This window comes from Neomonachus schauinslandi, chromosome 9 (genome assembly GCF_002201575.2).
Source record: "Neomonachus schauinslandi chromosome 9, ASM220157v2, whole genome shotgun sequence".
Classification (NCBI taxonomy): Eukaryota; Metazoa; Chordata; class Mammalia; order Carnivora; family Phocidae; genus Neomonachus; species Neomonachus schauinslandi.
In genome coordinates this window covers 33,003,769-33,018,098 of record NC_058411.1, presented here as the reverse complement: position 1 = coordinate 33,018,098, position 14,330 = coordinate 33,003,769, and the positions used below count along the sequence as shown (strand labels likewise).

The 14,330-nt window shown below is 33.9% G+C and overlaps 1 protein-coding gene across 2 annotated transcripts in view; it reads left to right on the top strand.

Annotated features, from left to right (window-relative positions):
• Positions 1 to 14,330, top strand: part of PALS1 (protein associated with LIN7 1, MAGUK p55 family member) — a 52,555-nt gene that overhangs the window by 21,238 nt on the left and 16,987 nt on the right. For both annotated transcript variants that reach the window (XM_021679726.1, XM_021679727.1), the window contains exons 4-7: positions 7,167 to 7,244; positions 7,835 to 7,981; positions 9,235 to 9,396; positions 11,098 to 11,175. In XM_021679726.1, coding sequence (XP_021535401.1) covers positions 7,167 to 7,244; positions 7,835 to 7,981; positions 9,235 to 9,396; positions 11,098 to 11,175 — 465 coding nt within the window. The remainder of the gene's footprint in view (positions 1 to 7,166; positions 7,245 to 7,834; positions 7,982 to 9,234; positions 9,397 to 11,097; positions 11,176 to 14,330) is intronic.

Below are 14,330 nucleotides of genomic sequence, written 5' to 3'. Positions count from 1 at the left end.
CACCCCCAAATGATTTTTCTGAAAATTGCTTTCCTTAAAGAGATCAAAATAATCGACATACTTTGATTTTATTTACTCACAAATCCAGGTAACTTTTATTGTGTAGGGTTGGGAGGAATGCATAATAATAATCATTCTCTTCCCTGTCTTTGTCTAACTACCTCCTGGGCCTTTGTTTTGTTGAATAGAACAATGGGTGGGAAAGAGAATGAGATAAGCAACAGAGACCAAAATTGCTCCAGTTAAAGAAAGTGGCACAGACAACAGAAAGGGTGAAAAGAAAAAGGATAAAAGAGGCAACATAGCTTAAAAAGTTTTAGGAGTTGACTGCGTATCAAGAGGCACCCGGATTGAGTGAGGCAAAGAACCTACAGAAGGCTTAAAGAGTAAATGCTTTGGGAGAGAAGGAAAGTGTTGAAAAGAACTTTAAAAAATTAATTTGAAAATTAGTTTTAGGATAGTGAACATATTTACATGGTTCACAATTTTAAAAGTACCATAGCAAGGAGACTTTCTGAATATTTGCTATCACATCCTTAAAATATCTTCAGTAATACTCAAGAATTGTGTTGCTTTGATGATGGTAGGATACGTGGCTGATAGTCACCTTGGGCTGAGACTAGTCTTAAATGAGTACAAACTGAGGGACCTAGTCAGGGCCACAGTGTTAAGTGGTTGTACTGCTGTGTGAATAACTTCCCCCAGAGCTGTGTCTGCACAACTCTGCGGCAGCCCTAACTTACAGTGCATTACACTTAAGAAAAGTATATACTTAGCTCATCATAGCAGAGTGTTAAATCTGATGACAAAATGCTAAAAGTTTAAATGGACACGTTGCCTTTATTTTACAGCTGGAAAAATGCTACCAATCACCTAATTCAATTCTTCTGAATATTGATAGTGAGGTCAGGTGATATTTTGTGACTAGCTTAAGACTAACTAGGCTGCTCATCTGCTCAGTGCCTACTGTTTTGCTTTTATAGCATTCATAATTCCAGTCATTTTAATATGCAGTGAAGAAATTACCTCATGCTTCAGTTGTATCATTTTTACATGAAAATTAAAGTAAAAAAATACAAGAAATTTAGCAAAAGAATGTCTTAAAACATTAGGAAGTGTTCTTTGTTTTTATAGCTTTTTTAAATAGTATTTTTATAGTTTTTTATGTTAAACATTAGATATTATATAATAGATAATAAAGGCTATGAAAACTTCATATATTGAGATCCAGATTAAATCTTTGACAATCTAGAGTATTTATTAATAACCACAAATCAAGGTTTTTTTGGTCACTAAAGTGCTTTTATCAAGAAAAGGTTGAAAACTTGGGTTTCATTTAATGAACTTCTGCTTATCCAGTAAAAATGTGAGCCAGCAGACTAGGAAATAGTATTTTATTATTTGATTTTTGAGATATTGAGATATATATATACATGTGCATACATGTATAAATATATATATAACAAAAACTTGAATCCAAAAGAACTCTCACAAATTAATAGAAAAAGACTATTCAGTTTTTTTTTTTTTTTTAATAGGCAAAGGACTTGAAGAGACACTCACAAGAAGACAAAATCCAAATGGCCAATAAGTATGAAAAGGTGTTCAGATCATTAGCTAACAGAAATGCAAATTAAAACAAAATAAGATACCACTACATAGACACCAAAATGACTAAAATTAAAAAAAAAAAAAAAAGACTGGCAATATCAAATGTTAGTGAACTTATGAAGCAATTGAAACTCTCACACATTAGGGGCGCCTGGGTGGCTCAGTAGTTAAGTGTCTGCCTTCAGCTCAGGTCATGATCCCAAAGTCCTGGGCTCCAGCCCCATGTGGGGCTCCCTGCTCAGCGGGGAGTCTGCTTCTCCCTCTACCACTCCGCCTGCTTGTGTTCCCTCTCTTGCTGTCTGTCTCTCTGTCAAATAAATAATCTGTAAAAAAAAAAAAAAAAAAGAAAAAGAAAAGAAAAGAAACTCTCACACATTACTGGTGGAGTATAAATTGCTACTACCACTTTGGAAAGTGTTTGGCAAGCTAAAGCTTAATGTACCTATATGTTATGACCCAGCAGTTCCATTTCTGGGTATGTACCCGAGAGAAATGAAAACATATCCGCACAAAGACTTAAGTACAAATACTGTTTATAGCATTCAGATAATAACTGGGATTAACCCAGGTGTCCATTGATCAGTGAAAGTTGTTAGGCTATCACTGAGGAAGAACAATGAATAAACAATTACAGTCTAATGAAAAGTACTGTGATGGCAGTATTTGTAAGGTACCAAGAGCATGAGATAGATGTGTCTGATTCAAGGGGAGAGGATGGGAGAAAGGAAGAAATATAGATTAAAATTTAATTTGCTGAGTCTTGAAGGATGATTGGGAATTTGCCAGGAAATCCAGGAAAGAGGAAAAGCCATTCCATTGGCAAAGGGTACAAAGACTGTAGTGACTGAGGAAGTCTGGCCTATTTCTTCAACAATGAGTAAAGGGTAGGATACAATCTTAAAAGTTAAGAGTCCAGATCCCGAAAGCCAGATAAGCCATATTAATAAGTTTAAATTTAACTTACGATGGATCTGTGTGGTAAATATTTTAAAATAATTAACTTACATGAATAGATAAAAGGAGGAAACCATATGATCAACTTGATGATGCGGAAAAGATACCTGAAAAAAATTTAGTTCCTACCCTTGATGATGAAAATTCTTAGAAAGCCAGGCACATTTTGTTAACTTAATAAAAAAATAATATCAGGTATCAATAGGGAGCATCCTGTGTAATGCTGAAATACCCAGCACATTGCTTTGTAAGCCTGGAATAAGACAGTCTACAGACTCTCACCTCTAATATTCAACACTTTTCTGGAGGTATTAGCTAGTGCAATGAAACAGGAAGAAGTAATGAAATAGAAAGTTGTGGGAGAACAGCAAAACTGTGGAATTGTTTCTAATTTGAATAGGCTGAATTACTTTGACAATTCAGGTAGCTGGGAGAGCTAGCATCATAGGGAACATTCATAATCATCATGATGCATGCAGAGAACAACAAGCAGTTTAGGGCTGGACCAAAAAGGTTAAGGCATGAGGAATGCCAGGTGATAGGGCTGGAAAAGAAGCAGAAGTCAGATGATGCTAAGGAACTTGGACTTGATCCTGTAAATGACAGCCAACCAGAACTAAAATGTTTATATTTCTGTTCTAGAATTGAAAAGGATATTTAATGACATTGAAAAATAAAATATTTTAAAAATTAATATCAAATCAAAGCAGTTATAGAATTGTATAAATAGCATGACCTCATTTCGATAAAAGTAAGTGTAATGGATAAACACAGATTTTCCCATAGTTTTGGGGTTATGGGCATATTTTTTTTGGTAACCAACTTTATTGATATAATTTACATATGCTTAAAATGGGTACATTTATTGTATAGTTCAGTATGTTTTGACATATTATACACCTGTGTAATCTACCACCACAGTCAGGTTATAGAAGCATTCATGATTCCACTAAGCTTCCTCATGGCCCTTTACAAACAATAACCACCTCCCTCCCACTCCCCAGGCCCTAGGCCTTCACTGATATGTTTTCTGTTTTTACAAATTTGCCTTTTCTGGGCATTTCATATAAACGGAATAAGATAATATGTAGTCTTTTGTGTCTGACTTATTTTTCAAATTCATCCATGTGTTGCATGTATCAGATTTTGTAACTTCTTGCTGAGTAAGTAGTATTCCATTGTATAAGTATCCCATAATTTGTTTAACCACTCACCTATTGATGGATATTTGAGTTGTTTCCTATTTATTATTCTAGCAGTGTGTAATGGTATATCATTTTGGTTTGTATTTACATATATTGAGCATTTTTCATAGGCTGTTTCCCTGTCTTCTTTTGTCAGATTTTTTTCCCATTTAAAAGGTCAGATTGTTGGTCTTAATGAGTTCTAAGAGTTCTTAATATATTTTAGTTACAGGTTCTTTTGTCATATATCTATCTCATGGTGAATTTTGGTAAAAACAAGGATAAGGATAATACAGGAGGATATATACCAGATTAATATCTCTGGGTTTGAAGGTTATGACTTTTATTTCCTTCTTTTTGGTTAACTATTTTCCAATTATTTACATTTAACATATACCATTTCTATAATTTAAAAAATTAGTTTAAAAACGAAAAGGAGGGTGGGGGATGGGGTAACTGGGTGGTGGGCATTAAGGAGGGCACGTGATGTAATGAGCACTCGTGTTATATACAACTGATGAATCACTGAATTCTACCCCTGAAACTAATAATATACTATATTTTAATTAATTGAATTTAAATAAAATTAAATTTAAAAAAAGAAAAAGGATTTTGGCTCTGAAAGAAAATAGAGAAAAATAGTGTAGCTAGAAAAGAGTATTAGATCAGGAGAGAGTATTTTCTTTTTAAAGATAAGAGATTAGAGCATTTTTATAGGCCAGTGGAAAGGAAGCAGTACAATGTAAGAATAGCCTTTTAATTCCTTAGTCCTTTGTAGAAATAGTTGATGATGTGTGAGGACACTAAAATAGGTAACATATGGACTAATAGGGAAAGGAAATAAACACTTAAGAGGAGCTCTACATTTCTATAGAAGGGAAGATCTCAGAGATGTTTAGGAAAGGATATAAAAGTAAAAGGAAAAAAATGTATGTATACAAAATTATTATTGAGTTGATTTGGTACACACTGTATACCCTTAGCATTTGTAATCCAGATTTTTCTTTTCCCCTCAGAATTACTTTTTCCAGCTATCAAAAGGTCAGGATCAGGGACCATAAATTTCATGTTAAATTAGCCTAGATTTGATGTATTTTAAAAAGAAAGGCACGTTATTTTAAAAAATCAACATTTAATTGCCTCCAGCTTTGAGTTACTGCACTTGCCCATTAGTAAGGCTTTAATAGAATTCTTGAAGAAGATAATAATTGCTATGTTAGCTATCCTGTTCATACATACAGAACTCTACAATTAGAAACATGTTTGTCTAGGAACCAAAACAAGAGAACAGGCTGGTTTGGGAACTGTCGTTGCTTTGATACACTTGTGGTCAAATTAGTTAATCCCCAAATAATCATCTCTTAGGTTTGACAGGGGAATTACTAATAAAATGATTTAAAATCGGGGCGCCTGGGTGGCTCAGTCGTTAAGCGTCTACCTTCGGCTCAGGTCATGATCCCAGGGTCCTGGGATCAAGCCCCGCATCGGGCCCCCTGAGCCTGCTTCTCCTGCTCCCCCTGGAATAAGTTCCTGCTCTCGCTGTCTCTCTCTCTCTGTCAATAAAGAAAATCTTTAAAATAAATAAATAAATAAAATGATTTAAAATAGCCGGAAGTATTAGAGAATTACTGTTTTAATCATGAGTTACTTTTATAAAAAATTGTATATAAGAATTTATATGTTTTCATAAATGGTGATAATTTTGGTTTTGTTATCGGAATTATTGCAAAGCACTCTTTTTGGTGGGTAATTGAGTTTGGAAATAGAAAAGGGAAGAAAATCAGAGGTATTGACACTGAGAACATATATAGAATCATCTTTGGGGAAAAATAGTCCACAAAGCAAAATTTATACCTTTAAATACTTGTGGTAGAAGAAGATTGAAAATAAATGAACTGGGGGCACCTGGGTGGCTCAGTTGGTTAAGCATCCAACTCTTGATTTCGGCTCAGGTCGTGATCTGACCTGGATCTGACCTTACGTTGGGCTCCAAGCTCAGTGGGGCATCTGCTTGAGATTTTCTCTCTCCCTCTCCCTCTGCCCCTCCCCCCACTAGCACTCTTTCTAAATTACTAAGTAAATAAACTCTTAAAAAATGAACAGAGCATACAGCCTAAATGATTAGAAATTGAAAAGGGGAATAAACTAAAGCAGAGGAAAGGAGTTGGGATTATTTAAATGGAAAGAACGACAGATTTAAACTTAGAAGCTGGGTTTTTGAAAAGTACAAGAAAATAGAGAAACCTTTGACAAGTTACATAAAGGAAAAAAATTCCAGTAACATTAGGAAATCTACCCTTAAAAACTCTACCATGCCCAAATGAATTTGGTCACCATACAATTCTGGTGTTAAATAAGCTGTTTTAATACATAAATATAGACTATTTCCCACCTCAGTGTACTAGAATAGTATAACCTAGATACTAAAACCAGACAGTAGTTTTGCAAACCAGTGTACTTGACTTGCATTCAACGAGTAGAGGCCAATCCAATTTAGGAACATTGATGTAGAAATCTTAAAATATGAATAACTCACATCTAGAAATATATTAAAGTAGTAATTTATTATGTGCCTAGGTACTGTGCTAAGCAGTTTATATGGATTATCTCAATCTTTTAAGAACCTTGAATGGTAGGTGCCATTCTACAGATAAGGAAATAAAGGCTAAAAGAAATTCATCATTATCAAATGGAGTTTATCCTAGGAATACAAGAATTGCTCAACCTCAGGAGATTTTTTAATGTAATTACCTGTGCCTGTGGCCTGGTAGTTGTTCCATTACTCTCACGTAAGTGTGTCTTGTTAGTCTGTGACTCTTTAAAGTGTCATCTCTGATTTAAAATGTAGTTATATAAACATTTTAAAACTATAACTAGTCAAACTGAGGGTTCTAGAGGGGAGGGGGATGGGGGGATGTGTTAGCCTGGTGATGGGTATTAAGGAGGGCACGTATACTGCATGGAGCACTGGGTGTTATACGCAAACAATGAATCATGGAGCACTGCATCAGAAACTAATGATGTATAGTGATTATAACATAACAAAAAATCAGTACAAAGGGAAAAAAATAACTAGTAACGGTTAGAATAGTTTTTCTTCCCTTATGTAATCATTATTAGTCTATTTTATGGTATGTTGGGAGAAACTTTCAAGAAGCAAATAGGTCATTCATAGTTGTAAATACCAAAATCTTATCTAGTGTATTTTTTTAAAGAATGCTCTTAACAATGATAACAAGGTTGAAAACTGTGTGAGAAGAAACATATTCCTTTTTTCTCTTACAATTCTACTTTGTAGTGCTTTTCGTTCTTACAGGTAGTTTCTTACAAGTTTAAATTGTATCTTTTTTTAATATACCTGTATAGATGTTGGTGATACTTCCTATAACCTAGGAAAAATAATCTTATGTTTCTTAGGTACAAACTGTTTTGAAGCCAGTCCACCAGAAGGAAGGACAAGAATTAACTGCTTTGCTGAGTGCTCCACATATTCAGGTAGAAAATGAACAAAATGATATATAAGTGATTTTTCCAGCATTCAAAGTCTCTGATAAGTCTCTTAGGGCTAGAAGAGACCTCAGACATTATCTGTGTAGCCTGTTTGGTTTATAACTCACACTGCAAAATAATTAACTATGTTGGAATACACACACACACACGTTACTTTATTTTTTGATTATATATTTTTATATTTAAAATTAACCACATTAGTTTTGAAACAACTTTGTATTCTACACAAAAATTCTTCCCTTTTTTGGTTATATTTTCCATAAATTTTAATTATCTGTGGTGTTGGGCCTTTAAATTGATTTTGTTATTATGAAGTTTAATAAGCATTTTAGACTTTCATAACCCATCCCAGAGTTACCCTGTTATATGTAACACATCTTTTTTATTAGCTATAAAAGATACAGGGTTGCATCTGTACTTCATTAGAAAATTTGGGAACAGATCTGAATATATAAATAATTATAGCACTTCTTCTAAAGGTTTAATGATTAGAATATTAGTCAACATGATTAGATTAAAATCTGTCTACAGAAATAATGCTGCTACTTTAAATGCTGTGGATTTCTTTGAAACAGGCACTGTTACTGGCCCATGATAAGGTTGCTGAGCAGGAAATGCAGCTAGAACCCTTTATAGATGAGAGAGTTTATGAAAGCATTGGCCAGTATGGAGGAGAAACTGTAAAAATAGTTCGTATAGAAAAGGCTCGAGATATTCCACTGGTAAGTGTTCCACATCTCTGATCTGAGATCCTTTCTACACAGGGATCTTATGTTTGGCAGGTAGTTGAAGACCCCTTTGAATTTCTAGTAGTTTTTCTTTGTTGAGGTTCATTTGCTGGAGTTCTTTTATGTTCTTATTCAGTTGAGAAAAATTTGTTCATCTTTTCTTACCTATAATTTGATGAAAATAATAGCTTGTAAAATAATTATTGAGGAACAAAGAAGGGACAAGTTATCTGCTTCATTATTCTCCCAGCTTTTAAAAAAAACAGTAATTAGAAATTCTGATCTTTGCCTTCCATTAATTCTGTTGAAATATAATTACTTATATGGTTCACATATACTTAGAAGTATGTATTCCTTAATGTTAATATTTTTTAAATTTTTTGTTTTTGTTTAATTTTTTTTTTATTATGTTCAGTTAGCCAGCATTTTTAATGTTTTGTATGTAAAACTTTTTTCAGTCTCTTTTCTAAGTCTGCTGTAGTTGCCTTAATTTTCTTTATTTTCAGAGAAATAGTCTCGAATCTTCATGTCTCAAATTATGTCTTGAATAGTGTGGTACATAAAATAAGTACTGTATTTTATGGGCAGTTAATGTAACTAGGTTTTTTCCCCACCAGAAAAAACAAATTTTAAAATAAAAATTTAGGAGAAAAATGTTACTACATACTCTGTCTACTTTTAAGCTTTATTCTGTACTACATATTTCCATTTTTTGAATGCATATATTTCAGTTGTGCTTCCAATTTATGTAATAAATACTAATGTTTAAATATACTTTAATTTGAATTGGTGCAGCTATATTTCATATTTGAATAATAAACCAGACTATTCAGTCCTTAATCATATTTTGAATTTTAAAAAGGACTTTTATAGTTATAAGTTGTATACACTAATTACAAATCTAAATATAGTATAACCATTTGAATAGCATCCAGCATATAGAGGACAAATTTGATTTTAGGTCTTCACATTGTTTTTAAAAGTAAGTGCATTTTTCTGTTGTTGTAGACTTCAAAAGTCTGCTTGATTTTAGAATTCAGATGCATACAGCATGTCAGAAGCAGAAAATGTTGTAAGGAAAATGGTCAACTTTCAAAGCTAATTACCATGCTTACTCTAGTTGTGTAAGTTAGTTTTTTTCTCAAGATAACTGAAGGCTAATATTGTTGAATAGAAAAGTTTTAAATGAAGAAATGTTTAATAAAAAAGTACATTTTTATTTTAAATTAGATACTGCCTTTTTTTAGGGTGCTACGGTTCGTAATGAAATGGATTCTGTCATCATTAGTCGGATAGTAAAAGGAGGTGCTGCAGAGAAAAGTGGTCTATTACATGAAGGAGATGAGGTTCTGGAAATTAATGGCATTGAAATTCGAGGGAAAGATGTCAATGAGGTTTTTGACTTGTTGGTAAGTTGATACAGAAGAGTAACTGATAGGTTCTTAAAAGCTGTTTTCTTTGTTAAAAGACAGACTTTTTAAAAGACTTAAAAATGCAGTATTTTAAAAATAATTATTAAGAACACTAGGCAATTTCTAGACTAAATTTCACATAATGTAATTATTTTATTTTTATTTTATTTTGGTATGATTACCACTGTTATTTTTTTATTTTGAGCTTTATTACTACTAGGTATATTTTATTTGCCTCTGAAATCACTAATATAACTAATTAATTCTTCGATATATATATATTGAGTGCCTATTATGTGCTAGCCACTAGGAAAATAGTGACAAAACAAAGTCCATGCTGTAATCATTTTTTAAGTTCATTTTTTTTTTTTAATTTTCTTCAACTGATTGCTGTTTCCTTAATAATATTAGGTAATAGCATGGTATTAATGTACACTGTCCAACATAATAGCCAATAGCTACATGTGCTAGTTATTTAGATTTAAAATTCCGTTCCCCATTCATACTGGCTGCATTTCAGGTGTTCAAGAGCAGTATATAGCAAATGGCTTCCATATTAAGATGTAGATATAGAACATTTCCATCATTGTAGAACGTTCTATTGGACAGTGCCAGTATAATTAGGAAGCCATTTTATAGTTAGTCTTTGAGGGCAATTTATTATCACTTTGTATATATCCACAAACCAGATTCATAGTCTTATTTACAGCATCAGTAGTTATAGTAGAATCTCTCCTATCTTCTGACATTTGTTGAAGAATCTAGAAAACATCCTTATTTTCACCTGCCCTCATTCATTGCTTTGGTAAAGCAGTGTTAGTAGTCATCATTTTTAGGCCTTATTTTATTGGCTGTTGTCTCTGTTGAGCACTGCTCCCTGCTATGTCAGGACCAGAAGTTGTGATTACTGTTTAGGTTGGAGGTATCTGAACAAGGTAGTCAGTGGTGTACTGGGAAATAATAGCTAACAGTAACACTATACAGTTAAAAAACAGAATGGGTGACAGAGACTGGGTATCTGGGAAGTGGGAATATATTTGTATATTTGCATCACTTTTCTAATCCTGGTCACAATTACTATTTCAAATTCTACTGTGTTAAAATTGATGTTTGCCAGAGTAGATAACCCAGAACTGTTATAGCACTGTGGTATTTTCCAAACCTTCGCTGTGGGATCTTCCTTTTTTTTTTTTTTAAATATTTTATTTATTTATTTATTTGACAGAGAGAGACACAGTGAGAGAGGGAACACAAGCAAGGGGGAGCGGGAGAGGGAGAAGCAGGCTTCCTGCGGAGCAGAGAGCCCAGTGCGCGGCTCAATCCCGGGACCCTGGATCATGACCTGAGCAGAAGGCAGACGCTTAACGACTGAGCCACCCAGGCACCCCCACTGTGGGATCTTCCTAAGCTTACACAAAATGGAAGACAAAAACCAAAGACTTCTGGGATAAGTGGCTTTTTCCAGTGGACCAGAATACAGAATGCTACATTCCTGGGTAGCTCTACTATAATGGAGTCCATGAAAGGTCTAATTTATGCTTCCTGATGAAATGGCATTCATCTTTACCAACTATTTAAAAGGTCTTCTAGGGGATCCAGAATAGTCCAGTTTAGGGAATATTGATCATAACATCATAACATCATAGAACAATTTTCATAAAGATAGATTTTTAAAATAACCTGATCTTTCTATTGCAGTCTGATATGCATGGTACTCTGACATTTGTTCTGATTCCTAGTCAACAGATCAAGCCTCCTCCTGCCAAGGAAACAGTAGTAAGTGATTTTTTTATGTTCATTATTTATTGTCTGATGTCTACTGTTTATTTTATTTAATTAATAAACTTTATTTTTTTAGAGTAGTTTTAGATTCACAGCAAAATTGAACAAAGTTACCACATATGCATACCTCCATTATCAGCATCTTGTATCATTTGTTACACTGATGAATCAGTGCTTTCATTATTTCTCATTAGGATTCACTTTTGTTGTACATCCTTTGGGTTTTGACAAATGTATAATTTATATGTATCCACCATTGTATCATACAGAATAGTTTGACTGCCCTAAAAATCCTCTGTGCTCTGCCTATTCATCACTTCCTCCCCTCCCCAACCCACGGCAACCACTGATCCCCATAATTTTGCCTTTTCCATAATGTCATATAGTTGGAATCATACAGTATGTAGCCTTTTCAGATTGGCTTTTTACATGAATGATAAGCATTTAAGTTTCCTCCATGTCTTTTCTTAGCTTTTGGTAGCTCATTTTTTTTAGCACCAAATAATATTCCATTATCTGGTAATATAATAGTTTATCCACTTACCTACCGAAGAATATCTTAGTTGCTTCCAAGTTTTGGTAGTTACCGATAAAGCTACTATAAACATCCCTGTGCAGGTTTTTTTGTGTGGACATGTTTTCATCTCTACTTTCTATCTCTACGGATTTACCAACTCTGGACATTTCATATAAATGACCAATATATGGCCATTTGTGACTGGCTTCTTTCACTTAGCCTAATTTTTTCAAGGTTTCATCCATGTTGTAGCATGAATCAGTACTTTATTCCTTTTGATTGCCAAATAATATTCCTTTCTATGGATATACCACATTTCACTTTCCATTCATCATCTAGCAGACATTTGGGCTGTTTCTACTTTCTGGTTAATAAAATAATGCTGCTATGCACATTCATGTATGATTTTTTGTGAGGATGTATGTTTTCAATTCTCTTGGATATATACCTAGGAGTGGAACTGTTAGGTCGTATAATAATTAAGTCTGTCTGTTACTACAGCTAGTTGAAAAAATGTTTAACATAAAGATGGGTACATTTTAAATGGCATTTATATAACAGTTATCCAAGGAAGCTAGTTAAAATGAAGAATCCTGAAGTCTGAGATACGGCAAAAGAATTTAGTATTTTTGGGGCGCCTGGGTGGCTCAGTTGGTTAAGTGGCTGCCTTCGGCTTGGGTCATGATCCCAGGATCCTGGGATCGAGCCCCGCATCGGGCTCCCTGCTCAGCGGAGAGTCTGCTTCTCCCTTTCCCACTCCCCCTGCTTCTGTTCCCTCTCTCGCTGTGTCTCTCTCTGTCAAATAAATAAATAAAATCTTGGAAAAAAAAAAAAGAATTTAGTATTTTGATAAACATTCCAAGCAGGTGATCTGAGGAGAACACTTTGAAAATGTGCTGAGTATTGCCTTCAGAAAGTTATTTGATAAAATCATCAATCAGGTGACCAAGTTAGTCTGATTTCACAGATCTCTAAAAGCCTGCTAACAAAAATGATCTCTTCACCACCTTAAATAATCCCTGTAATTCCATATTTAGATTTCCAAGACTTTTTGGCTAAAAAGCAACAATTTAAGCAGATTTTGGAAGCATTGATTGACAGAGATGATAAGCAGTTTTTTGATAATCCTACATATTAGGTACTTCTAGATTATCCTACATCTTATGCCAAGATAATAAAATTGTATGTATCTCTCTTTAACCAGTCTCTCAACTGTGTTTTGACTCTCTGCTAGCTTTGTATAACTTTCTAAAATTCACTTTTGGTTTTACCTGGCAGAGTTTTCAAGATTTTTATCAAAACTCTGTTTTCACATCAAGAAAAAGGCTTGTTAGGGCACTCTATAGTTGGAATGCAGCAGAACACGGTCTAAATGAATGAGTTCTCTTAACCGTATTTAACCGAAGAGTGAATACTATGTGATTCTATTTGTATGAAGTAAAATACCAGGGAAGGTAATCTGTGCTTCCAGGAATCAGGATGATGTTTACCCTGGAGGAGGTAGGGTGGTTGGTGACTGAAAGGGGCATGAGGGGCAGGGCTCCTGGGGTGCTGGTCATAGTCTGGTTCTTGATTTGGGTGCTGGTTATACAGGTATGTTTCATTTGTGAAAATTCATTGAGCCATACACTTATGATTTTGTGTATTATTGAACTTATGGAGTATATCCATGAGAAGCTACCCCCCCAAAAGACTAGTATGTAAATTCTACATTTTTAACTGGATCATTTGATTGCTTTACCTCATTGTTGTTATTGTATATATTGGGACTTAGATTTCCTCATTTCCTCTTTACAGTAGTAATATACTTTTCTGAAATTATAAAAGTATTTAATGACACCCTCAAGCATAATTTCTGAAAGACGCTGCTTCTTTCATGAGAATTCTTGGTTATGCCTTATTATGAAGAGATATATATATATATATATATATCTTTATCACTTAGAAAGTATTTTATCAAATTTCATCTATCATCGATTGAGAATAGTCAATTTTGTGTTTTAGGAGCTGCAAAAAGATCCTGTCTTCTCATAAAACAGTTTTTGAGGTAGACCAGTATTATCTTTATGATAGGTGGCCTCAGTTTTGGCAAGGGTAAAAGGCTTCTTAGTTAAGGAAAGACAAGTAACAATTGGATAGAAAAGGACTCTGAATTAGAAGATTCTTAGGATGTCAATCAGTTGCTTGGCTCATTGAGCTGCAGTTTAACCTATATGGAGCAGAAATACTCATTGCGTACAGGTGTTGGATTTCATTAGACAAAAAATGGACTACTTAAGAGGTTTTGGAAATGGCCACATGCCACTTAACCAGATGGTATGAAAATTACAGATGGAGAAGTTCAAAAGAATATTAATATTAATTCCTTTATAACTTCTTAGAATTAAGATGACTTTGTTATATCTTATGGAGGTATACTGGAGGAAAGAATATAGGCAATAACTTAGCTTTCAAGAAGATTCATGTGAATCTTACCTACCTTTAATGCTGTAAGTCTAACACATTTTTTGATATGCAAAAATACATTGTTAGCAAAAATTATAACTAGTACCGCTAGTTAAATTTCAAAGCCTACAAATAGAACACAACAGGAATTTATTATCAATTTCATTTAGGGGTGCCTGGGTGGCTC